Raw genomic sequence first — 12,313 nt, 5'->3', positions numbered from 1 at the left:
AAAGACTAAAAATCTGATTTATCAATCAATATATCACACATTTATGTAATTTGTCCTAGTGCTAAGTCAGTGAGAGTTCTACATAGAGCTAGTCTGTGGCGGGACAAACAGCGGGTGGTTGATAGTAAGAGTAGATAGGATATTGGGAAGGATTGGAGTTAGTGCAGCAATGCAGAAGATTAATAACTGATGGAATTTAGAGATTGATGCATGCTGAGTCATGAGATGGCAAGGTAATCCCTCTGGATGCTGACTACAAATATGTAGGATTAAAAAATAGGCCCGAAACTTTTGGCAGAGTGCCTGCAAAACAACAGAGAGGATTGTGATTATAAGGATGTTCATCATTTTTGGAATTACAAAAATGATGCCGATAATAGATATTATACATGCCAGTTGGCAACAGTGATGATTGTGATTATAATAATAAAACGTCTTTGAGGGAGAAAAGTCTTGTATTTTAGGGTGAGAGAAGCACACTGACTTGCAGCCGAGTAGTATGCAGACAGCCTCCATGACGGTCATGACCATGTCAGGGGGTTTGGTGAACACCTTGATCTCAGAGATATCAGCCTTGTCAAGAGAATTAAGGGCCTGGTTGGCACCCTCCAGGGCTGGCAGAGCCTCATCCAGGTCCCTCTGGGCATCAGCAGCTATCTCCTGGGTGTATTCGGCTTTGACCTTGGCCATGGCCTCGTCCTCTGTCACTACTTTACGCACCTGTTGAAGGGATATTTCTGTATGATATATACATACACATACACTCCAGCAATAAGAAGAACAGTTTCATGATTTTCAGTACCTTATAGGAAACAACAGACACACTTTTGAAAGCTTGATGGTAAAACTAGAATGAGTGCGTGCATGCACGTATTACGTAGTATTGCGCACACACACACACACACACACCACACACACACACACACACACACACACACACACACACACACACACACACACACACACCACACACACACACACACACACACACACACACACACACACACACACACCTTGTCAGCGCTCTCCTGGTCTACAGCCAGTTTCTCCATGAGGGCATCAACATCAATAGATTTTTGTTTCAGCACTGGCTCCAGAGCAGACAGGTCCACTTTCATTGTATCCACAAGCACATTGGTCTCCAGCAGTTTGGTCAGACCATTCTTCACACGATCCCTGGCCTATACAAAAACAACCCCCCCCCCCACACACACAGGTATATTATGCATACAAAGCTTTTAGACAACTTTTAGACTACAAAATAAAGAAAATTGTTCACAAGTACTACAAACCACTAGCTGCTACTTCCTCTAAGATTACAGTTCATTATTAAGAACACAGCCTTCAACTCATCACTTGACATTTGTTGCATTTTCATGGTCAGACTTACAAGCACTAACTGCTGTCTCTTCTCATCTAGCATGGACAGGTAGAGGTTGATGAGCTCCAGGTAGGAGGTTGGTGTGGTGTAGTATCGGCGTCTCAGCTCTGTGTAGAAGCGCTCAGCCATATCAGTAACACTCACATGTATCTCCACGCACATGGCTGAGAAGCTCTGCTTTAGCTCATCGTTGCCAAAGTCCACATTTTGGAAAAAGGTCTCAGAGACAGAGAGCAGCGCCTCATGAGGCCACTGGGTACCGGGGGAAAGAGGAAGGAGTGAGATAACGATAGCAAGGAATAGCAAGGAAATACAGTTTTTAGTTATTTTTTTACATGATGATTCAACAGAATAGCAATGCAGAAAGCCATGCAAAAGTACAAATACAATAATAAAGGCATTCTGTAAAGATTAGCAATTACAAGCTTCCTCAACTGAGAAAAAAAATATATATTGAATTTGCTAGTAAATAATGAATGGAACAATATGGATAGAAAGTCATAAACTAAAGGACAGGTGAACAGAATGGTGGAGGGGGAGAGAACAGTGGTATAACAAGAAAAATGCAATATGAAGAAAGTAGGGTCTGAAAGATTATGTCAGAGTAAAAAAAACTATTACATTTTGGGTATAGCTGCGAGGAATGGCTGAAATGCAAGATAGATTGAAAGAAGAATGGCGTTGCAGACTGGTTCAAGACATGGAGAGTGATAAATCCTATGTATCCCTATAACCTGCTGTGTGTACCATATAGAATATGTGTATTTATATTCTATGGTTTTCTATGTATGATAATTACATAATCATATTATATTCCGAATCCCCAAACCAAAAACGAAGTAAGTATCTATGACTAGATATGGTCGGGAAAATTTGACCAATCTCAGCATACCTGCACAAACCAGTCAATGGTGCAGCAGTTAACCAGTGAAGGAAACATACGACAGCGGGACCTGAAGGAATCCCCCACAGGACTCATACACAGAACGATGTGCAGCTTCTCCCGTACACGAGAGATGAAATACTGGAACACCTGAGGGCAACACACACATACATATGCAGAGACTCCATAATATCTGAAGCGTTGGTGTCAGCTGGCAGATAACATTAAAGGCTGTTGTTTTCATACAGCTTGTTTGCTGCCACGGACTTTAACCAACTGCTCTTGACTCAACTATGGCTATTTTTGCCCTCTGTGGGAGGCACTGTGTGTTGTTTTTAAAAAAATTTATGGAACCTCTTAATTATCTTAATTAGACATGACAGCCAGCAAATGTAAAATCAAACGCTTCAAGCTTTCCTTTATCCAAACGTCTATAACACTAAAGAAAACAGATAAGAAAACAGGTTTATCCTTATGTAGTCCATAAGGCATGAGGCACTGTTGCATTTAGTTGTATGCATAATGCACTATAGTATTATGAATTATTTCCTCATTTATAGAATGCCTATGTATTTATATATTTTACCTCACGTGGCATTTTTGTTGTATGGCATTTATTACTGTGTACCACTGTACTGTCTTGTTGGCTACGTGTTGTCTTAAGTTGATTGCAGCTCTGTGCAGCACATTGCCCAAGAACAAATTCCCCTTTTGGGACAATGACATTTATCTTGTCTTATCTTGGCTACTGACAGCTTGTGATACTGATGATCTCTGGATTTTATCTGAACATCGCAAACATTAGGTGGGCAAATCTGCCAGTGTCTTGGATCAGATACGGTGCTATATTTGTACTGCCTGAATATATATATATATTTTTTTTTTTTTCTTTTTACATATATATATTTTTTTACAGTGTTTGTTTACCTCATCCCTGTTCTCCTCACTTATTCCAGCCTCTTTGGCTTTAGGGCGGGTGGCAGCTAGTACTTGTTCCAGCTCATCCTTTTCAAAAAGGTTGGGCACCTCGCCAGAGTTCAGCATGTTGTTGATGTCCTCCAAAAACTCCTCCACCACAATCTACAACAGTGGAGTGGACACCTCTAAGGTTAAAAAGCAATCTGCAGGCACCCACATGTTCATATCAGTCCATCCATCATACCTGGGTATCTGTAAAGAGGAACACCATATTCTTGCCCTCCACACCAGCCATCTTGAAGAGTCTTCTCAAGTCTTCATGGAAGCTGTCATAGTTGTAGCCTCGAGTCAGTTCGATCTCAAAGCAGCGGTACCCACACATGTGGGATGCCAACCGAGTGAGCGACTGCTTGCCTGTACCCCCCACCCCCACTAGCAGGGCATTGCCTCTCTCCTGGCGAATCATGCGGGAAATCCTACAGTAAAAGATAAGAAAAATAGCACTGTCACTATTTTTTAAACAAAAAAGTAAGATTATTATATTTTATATTATTATGTGGTTATTGTATACAGTTCACAGGTTCAATGTCACGTAAGCCACGTATCCTTTGAGAGGGTCTTTGAAAAAGACTGTGTAGCCCCACCTACTGACTACTCGCTTGTATTGTTAAAGATCAGAATTTCTTTGGAGTGAAATGCAGTGATACAATACTGATAATTGTAGAATACATTTGTATAAGCGAAGTCTTGATGTACACAAATAACATAATCACCAATAATCAAACCACATCCAAAAATGTTAATCACCTTACCATCAGCAGCAACATTTGTGTGACAAACACTACTTGAGCATGTCACAGTGACTTTCTAGATATTCTTTTCTTATTGTTGTAACTCTCTTCTCACAGTTTGTACCACCTGCAGCTTAAATCTGTTACCACCAACTAAGAAGTTGCCTTACAAAAAATCTGGCAATTCAGTGGTGCAAGTTTGTGTATACACACCTGGAGACATGCTCGACGGCGTCCTGGAAGAAAACCAGCTTTGTCTCCTTGGAGAAGGTCATGTTGTAATCATCGAGGTAATCTTGGAGAACAACCTGAATCTTATTCATGTCTGTCAGATCCTCATACAGACGATCTTCTTTCTCTGCACCCACCTACAGGGATTATTAGATGAAGAGCAATTGTATTAAATAAATGTTGTCAGGTATTTTGGTTTCAATCTAGAAATAAAAATTTCTGAATTTGTCAAGCATTTTCATTAAGAAGAGAGAATCTGGCCTTGATGAAGTCTCCAAATATGATGGGCTGAGTCACAAAGTATGAGGGCTCCAAGTTAATGCCAAAATATTTACCTGGTAGTCAGAGAGAGAGGGTCAAAGGAGGGCTACTGCAAAGATGCAAAATGAGTGGAAAATGGCGGGAGTGAACTGTGAAAGTGTGTGCATTTAGAAAAGTGAGTAATCGGGACAGCCTTTGAGACCGAGTTCTTACTGGCCATCTCAGAGACGATGGTGTTGAAATAGGTCTTATCTTGGCTGTTGATGAGTCGGTCGTGGAACACACGCTGACACTCATGGCAGAAGAGACGGAAAATCTGGTTCCTGTCTCTCACTTGACTTGGCTCACACTGCAGCATACCTAGACATCAAGACATGTCAACAGGAAGATGAACGGAAAGGAGAATTGTTCAGTTGTACTTATCTTAAATGTATCATACTGTACATAGGAGAAAAAGGATAAGAAATAAATAAATGTAAGGATGAAAAAAGGGAGCTTCAAGAAAACAAAAGGAAGAAAACCAAGAAGAGCACAACAAAAAAGTAAGACACAGCTTGATTGGATAACAATTGTCAACACAGTGGAAAACGTTGTAGAGATGCAAGATACATAAAATGAAAAATGTAATATAAATAAAATGAAGTACTTAAGTGGCTTGTTGGGAAAAGTGTCTCCAAAAATGTTTCTTCTGCTCACTTTTAACAGCTGCTTTCCTTACTTGTTATGAAGCCATATGAAGATGCAAAGGATATATTTAAAGTACAACAAAACAGAAAAAGACGTTGTGTAGAGAGAGGCCATGTGATGTCTGCAATATAAGAAAATGGGAAGAGCGGGTGTCAGTTTATTACCCCTTACCAATGGTATGTACTGCTAAGGGGAACTGTGTGTTTGAGTAATGCACTCTAGCTATATGGAACAAGTGGTGTACAGAAAACCGTCGTAGAAGTCACTTCAGCTTATCTTCATGCTATAATGATGCCTGCTGGGTTAAGGAAGAGAGGGAGGAGGGAGAGAGGGAAGGAAGCAGAGAGGGTGATGGTGCAGACAATTTGGGAGCATGAGGCTGAGACAGAGCCCATAAATGTTGGTAATGTGGCTTGAAGAGATAAATCCCAGCTGTGCCCCAAGCTGTGGAGGTACAAAGATTTAGACACTCTCTGTATCTGTAAGTCTCTTTCAGCAAAGCTACAGTTTAGTTTGTGCTGTTGAGAAAAAGAGAGAGAGTACATGCTGAATGCCTTAAACATTAAAATGCATACTGACTGATCCAATCCCCAGTGACTGGAAATACAAGTTTCAACCAATAACAACACACTGATCCAATTTCAAAGTCCAATTCCAAGTGGCCATTCAAAAGGCAGAAAAATTGGACAGATCTGGATACATGATACTACCTGTAAATCTCAGCCTTGGTTTCAGTGGTATGCATGTTATGCTTTCTCACTCATATTTGTGTTTCTGTTTCTGAAATTAAACAAAAGAGATGTAAATTCTGCAAAAGGTATCCACAACTACCCAGCCCTTGAACTTAGCTCTAGGCTGTTAGTCACTAACAGTTGTGACAACTCTTTGTGGAGCCCTGGGTGTCCAATGAGCTGATCTGAATGTGTGCTTGTCTGTCACAGCATGTCTCACCTTGGAAGCACTTGGAGAGGTCCCGGAGATTGAAGACATAGTGGGACTTAGCAGGAGTGGGCAGCAGATCTACACTCAAGCGGTTGTATATCTCCACAGATGCATCAACAATCTGATCGGCACAATCCTTTACTTCCTGGGAAAACTCACTAAAGAAACCGCTCAGGATGGCCTGAAGTAAGGTTGGGAGGGAAAGAGATAATGACAAGCATTAAAAGAAGGAAGTAAGTGTGATTAACAGTGGAGAGAGGGTGAGATGGAGAAATGAGAGAGAGTGAGAGAACAAGAGTCAGATATTATAGAGATAAGGGAATGAACATTATACCTTCTGGCTACATAATATTTCCCCTAAACCAGTAAGAACAAAATCATTTATTACGATTATGATGTTTTTTTCAACATTAAATGTAGTCACATTCTTTGAAGGTGTCTGTCTATGTGTGTCTCCTCACTTTGAAGATCTGCTTGAGACTTTGATCTGAGGGTGTGGGAAGACACAGCATGCTGAAGTGGCGGATAAATCGGGGGGTCACCGGATTGCGCCCCCCTCCTGGAGGAGCACACGCTGCGACAATGGTCATTTCCTGGAGGAGAGGTAGAAAGGAGGAGTGGAGAAAGAAATGGAAAAGAGAGAAAAGCTAAGCACGTGTCCCATCAAACACTTCATCAGATGTCTACATCAGGTACACATATTTCATTTAAACAAAAGAAAATGACACCCGTAAACCAATCTGATGTGTTAACAATACCAATAATTATACTGCTCTCAAGTCTGATATTCTAGCAAATGAAAAGCTGTAGATAGTTACGTATGACTATATTAGCATTTCTTTAGATAAAAAAATCCATAAGGTTAATATGTGTGTCAAATACACACACACACATGATGAATGGGTTTCTTATATAAATGGACTAACCTTAATAAAAGTTCAAATGAAATTATGTTGATGCTGACTGTGCAAAAACAACAAACACCTCGTTGCCAAAATGTGTAAATGTTAAACATGCTCAATCTAAAACTAAAACTGTTCCAACTGAATACAGAAAGGCATGTTTACTTGTCTGTTTGTAGATTTATAAAATGGACAGCCACACAAGTCACTAAAACAGCTATCTGCTGAACTCCAAGATATATGCACATACATAATCATAGCTGTCAAATGTGTTATTACAATGTAGCTCATTTTATTTCTATACATTCATACCTGAATCTCCTTCCAGAAGAACTTATTTCTGTCATAGAAGCCAGAAAAGTCCTGGAACTGGCGGAGGAGTTCTATAGGGGGCTGAGAGCCATAACTGTCGAGTTTAGGCATATTCAGGTCATCAACAAAGACCACTAACTTCTTGTTACCAGGAGCACCTACAGGGAGGGAAATGAAAAGGATAAGGAGAGAAGGAGAAAAAGGTTAGAGGACGTAGAGATGCATACAAAAGGATGATACTGTCTGTATGATATCAAAAACTGAATGGTTAGAAGAACAGATAAACTGTCTCATTTAAAGACGGTTGCATGCATGTGGAAATGCAACTGTAAGCCAATACCCATAATGTTTTTTCTCTTTTTCTCCAGTTTGGACTCAATGATCTCCTGCGTGCGGGCGGAGGTGGTCTGTGCCGAGAAGTTGATGTAGACAGGGACATATCCTGCTTTTGCCTGGATACTGTTAAGTAGGCCCCGAGCAACCACTGACTGTCAGGGACAAACACATTCAAACAATTTAAAAACATTGACAATTTCTTTCTTTCTTCCAAACTTGAGGATTAATGGTTAGGCAAGCCAAATCCGCCTTACAGTAGACAGTAGTAGACAATAGTTGTTTCTGCTTAGAGTATATATATTAGTGTGTATATATTGTTTGTTGGGTTGTTTGTTTTGAATGTGTAAGCACATTGTGAGCAACTATGCTCCAAAGGAAAATTCCTCGTATGTGTCTTCATACCTGGTCAATAAAGCTGATTCTGATTCTGATTCTGATTCAATAGTCATTCATTTTGGGGGTATTTCATATGGATTTTGCAATTATCTCTCCAACCACTGTAATTCTTGTACTTAAAGTTTACCTGAATAGGTGCAGTATGTATGGGTTTGACTGTATTAATGCTTTTTGTGTGTGTACAAATTTAATCAGGAAGGTGGGTGTAGACTACCAGGTGCCATCTACAGTACACATTGACTCACAAGACAAGATCTAACCTCAAGCAAAGAGCCAACTATTAAAAGCATGCAAAAATTTTATTTACAGAATTTCCGAGTTAATCCTTTTAATAAACATAATGAGCTTCTTGTACATTAGTACTATGTACTGGAGGTCACACTGTATTTTCTGAAACACATGGTAATGCCAGAAAAACTACTACTGGGAAGTGACCCCAGGTGTAAGCTGTAGTAGGCCAGCAATACAAAGCAGATACCCCTTTAAAGAACACAACTGCACTGAGCACCTCTCTCTTCCTCCTTCTCTCCATCTGTATGCAACTTTATTCCTTCATTGCATGTTACTAACTCAACCTTTTCCCTTTCCCGGAGTCTTGTGCTCTCTCGTTCCTCTCCTCTCTCCTCCTATCGCTTCCTGCAGGTGTTTCTGGTTCTGGATCTGTGGTTGGAGTCACCTGCTGCCTCCATGTTCCTGCTTGACACCCTCTGCTACAATTCTCCATGTCTCTGTCTGTCTGTCTGTGTCTCTCTCTGTCTCTTTCTCTCAGCCCACCCTGAGCCATGACTCTGCTCGAGGTTTCCGCCTCTTAAAGGAAGTTTTTCCTTGCCTGTGTGTCCTAGTGCTTGCTCTTGGTGGGAACTGTTGGGTTTCTGTAAATAACATCAGAGTAAGGTCTAGACGTGCTCTTTTATGAAAAGCACAATGAGATAACTGTTGTGATTTTGCGCTATGTAAATTAAATTGAAATTAAATTGAACTGGGCATATAATGATTAACACAGCGCTGTATCTGGATTCTTTTGTTAAATTCCTATATATATCCATAGATCAGTGCTCTATAATTTAAAGTACAGGATGACAGTTTTGCTACCATTTTCCCTTTATCCATGAATCCTTACCTTCCCCACTCCAGTGCTGCCAGTGAAGAGTACAGAACGTCGCACAGACAGCAGTTTCTCCATCAGGTAGCCGTAGCGGACAGTGTCTGTGGTGGGGACTAGCATCTCAAAAAAGGGTTGATCCCTGTTGTATGTAAATGAAGGGATTAACTTTTCCCATGACTCCAGACGGTTGTGGTTAAAGGGTATGTATGAACTCCACAAGGTACCATCCCTCGGGAGCTACAGGGCACAAATACATTTACATCAACATAAAATACATAAAATACATAAATAAAGTGCAATGCGTGTTTACAAAAATGTGGACAAGTGCCTTGGTAAGACATTATGCCATTAGCTTTAAAACCTCCACACATTTGACTTGATTTATTTGTTATGTGACTCTTTGGAAGTTTTCCCAGCGACATGTAAATTAGTATTGTCATGTGCCAGCCATCTTTGTTTTCCTAAATCCTGCTGTTAGTAGTGTGTGTGCATGTGCCCATGTGTGTGTTTTCCCTCAAACTGCACAGCTGGAAGCTGGCTATACTGGCTTTATCTCAAGGTAAACACACAAAAACCTACACAAAACAGTTCTCTGAGCTACATGATATTAAAATGCCCAAATACAAACACCACCACAAAATGCAACATTAGCTCCAAACAAATGTGGAAGCATGTCAGATGTTCCTGATTATACTCTAAAGCCTTCATACATCTTTCCTTCCATGCTCACTCCACCTTGAGTTAAGTGAGTCATGTTCTGCCCAACTGTGTTCTGCCTTTGTCATTGAGGAATTCCCTCAATCACCTGCCACTGCTGCCAGCCAAGACAATCCTCTCAAACAATTAACTCTCCATTTCCTGTTAGGCGGCAGGACTCAAAATATCAGCCCCCCAGCATCTACTCAAAATTCTTTAAAGTTGGCATGGTAGAATAATGATATGCATCTTTGCACATTTTATAACCCTGGCACAAAGCTCAACTTTTTATCCAATTGACCTTTCCAATATGTTCCCTATAACCTATAAGTATTACAGTATTACAAAGATGTACGATATGGATGATCTTTCTTAATGTCTTCTTTTCACATGAGTGAGTGATATAATAGGGAATAACCGTTTTAGGACGAGCTATACTCTAGTGAGATACATTCCAAAAGTACTTTGATTTAATATAATATCAGCTAACCTTCAGGCCTTTTCACATATTTCATGCTAATGTCTGCAAATGCGTTGTACATGGATTAGACTCTGTAATACAGATGGGGGGGGGGGGGGAGAATGCCTTGAGTGGCAGAGTTTTAACAGTAGAACTGGGCCTGTAATACAAAGCTTTTACTTTTCTGTCTTTATGCATGTCGCTGTGTTGTGAACATATCATATGCAGTGTCTGCAAATGTTACAATATAGTATAGTGATAAAGCCCTCAATACTGTCCATCTATCTCTGTATGTATGAGTTGGTGTGGGCACAGGTATATACCGTAGCATTGTTGTTTCCTTCAAACTGCTGTTTGATGAAGTTGTCAAAAGCATCCCAGTGAGAACTGACCAGGTTTCCACCGACTGCCCACAGGTAGCAAAATATGAATGTCTGACATAGAACATTGTTAAGAAGTTTGGAATCCTGACACCAACACATAAACAGAAAAAGGGAAGCAGCTCTGTTAGTAAGTTATAGCATGGTTCAAAATTAAGTACACACACCCATATTGACTGTATGCAGTTGTGGTGTCCAATCATCAACAAGGTATTGGTGACATTTGAGGTCCTGCCTTTTTCATCTGACCTTACCCACAACAACACTGAATGTTTTTAATTATATTGTTGAGTTATTGTGCAAAAATGTCCTTATTTGCACAGACTGGTCCTGGTGTAGAAAGAACTGAAAATAGACTAAAGTGACAGTTACATTTTGTGTTTAATGTACCATTTGCAGGTCTGGCCCTCCTTCGCCCAGCAGCAGAGCCTCCAGCAGGGAGCACAGAGTGGTGACTTTACTGATGTCCACCTGTCGCATCGCCTGGGTACAATACTTCAACACAAACTGAAGACCCTTCTCCACATACTGCTCAAACAGCTCCAGCAGGTATGTCCGCACTGGGTCTGGGAGCTAGAGAGTCAGCATGGAGTGAACAGAGGCAGATGAGTGTAAGGTTATGAAGTAATCTTTAAGAGATGTTTATCTACATAATCATCAATTCAACGTAGTTAGTTTGATATAGTTACAGTTAAATAGTTTTGAAATTTTTACTAAATTGTTAATTTATTTTCTTGCCAAGAGTTAGATGAGACAATTGAAACCACTCTCATATCTGTCCAGGAAATACAAAAGCCGCAGCCTGGGATGGTTAGCTTAGCTTAGGATACTAAAAGCAAGGGGGTTACATATACCCTGCCTCTGTGCATAGGTAAAAATTTGCCTTCCAGCATCTCTAAAGCTCAGTGGCCTCTATTATCTTCAAACAGTGAGAAAGTGAAAGGCTAGCTGTTTTCAGTCTTGAGTGGTATTGATTTTCACATTTATCTTTGGGCAAGAAAGGGAATAAGATTATTTCCTAAAGTGTTGAACTATTTCTTGAACACAAGCTACTAATTAGACATAATTTAAAACGTAAAGTATGGACAATGCTCTCCCTGTCCCCAGGAGACATAGAGAGACACACTCTCTCAGCTAAAATAGTTAAATGAAAATCAATAAAAAAGTAATTAAACACTTGAAAAAACTCTGACTCCAACAACTCTACAATTTTTTTTAAAGTGTAATCAAAGTTTTTCCAAACAAAGCTGAATGGAACACTGAAACTAAGGACTTCCTTTCCCAAAAAAAAACAACAACAAAAATGTTGCTTGGTACAAACCGGATTAAAGTATCTTAATGGAGAGGTTGAAATACTCAAAGGTGGGAGACAAATGTGGAGAGAAAAGAGGAGAAGGCACAAAGACACACAGGCAAAAACAAATAACAGTTTTTTAGATAAATACAACAAACAGACTAGTCTCAGTCAATTAGACACTGAAACAGAAAGATATACAACAAGAGAGAGAGTTCAAAATTAAGGAGAGAGATGATCCACTCACTGCGTTGTTAAGTAACCCTAAAAGGCTATAGGGGCTAATGTTGCTAGCTATAAAAAATAAATTGATGTGATGTGCTGCCATCAACATTTAT

General features: G+C 40.0%; 1 protein-coding gene across 1 annotated transcript in view; it reads right to left on the bottom strand.

The window, feature by feature from the left end:
* The window catches only part of dnah6 (dynein, axonemal, heavy chain 6), a 55,420-nt gene that overhangs the window by 21,409 nt on the left and 21,698 nt on the right, over positions 1 to 12,313 (bottom strand). Inside the window, exons 41-56 of the mRNA XM_032536380.1 lie at positions 11,072 to 11,254; positions 10,625 to 10,768; positions 9,161 to 9,382; positions 7,649 to 7,796; positions 7,309 to 7,466; positions 6,556 to 6,687; positions 6,104 to 6,275; positions 4,679 to 4,825; positions 4,466 to 4,539; positions 4,187 to 4,341; positions 3,427 to 3,658; positions 3,192 to 3,344; positions 2,274 to 2,414; positions 1,391 to 1,633; positions 1,014 to 1,181; positions 485 to 720 (exon numbers count right to left, since the gene is read on the bottom strand). Coding sequence (XP_032392271.1) covers positions 485 to 720; positions 1,014 to 1,181; positions 1,391 to 1,633; positions 2,274 to 2,414; positions 3,192 to 3,344; positions 3,427 to 3,658; positions 4,187 to 4,341; positions 4,466 to 4,539; positions 4,679 to 4,825; positions 6,104 to 6,275; positions 6,556 to 6,687; positions 7,309 to 7,466; positions 7,649 to 7,796; positions 9,161 to 9,382; positions 10,625 to 10,768; positions 11,072 to 11,254 — 2,708 coding nt within the window. The remainder of the gene's footprint in view (positions 1 to 484; positions 721 to 1,013; positions 1,182 to 1,390; positions 1,634 to 2,273; positions 2,415 to 3,191; positions 3,345 to 3,426; positions 3,659 to 4,186; positions 4,342 to 4,465; positions 4,540 to 4,678; positions 4,826 to 6,103; positions 6,276 to 6,555; positions 6,688 to 7,308; positions 7,467 to 7,648; positions 7,797 to 9,160; positions 9,383 to 10,624; positions 10,769 to 11,071; positions 11,255 to 12,313) is intronic.

This window comes from Etheostoma spectabile, chromosome 2 (genome assembly GCF_008692095.1).
Source record: "Etheostoma spectabile isolate EspeVRDwgs_2016 chromosome 2, UIUC_Espe_1.0, whole genome shotgun sequence".
In the NCBI taxonomy this organism is placed as follows: Eukaryota; Metazoa; Chordata; class Actinopteri; order Perciformes; family Percidae; genus Etheostoma; species Etheostoma spectabile.
This window is presented reverse-complemented; position numbering and strand designations above follow the sequence as displayed.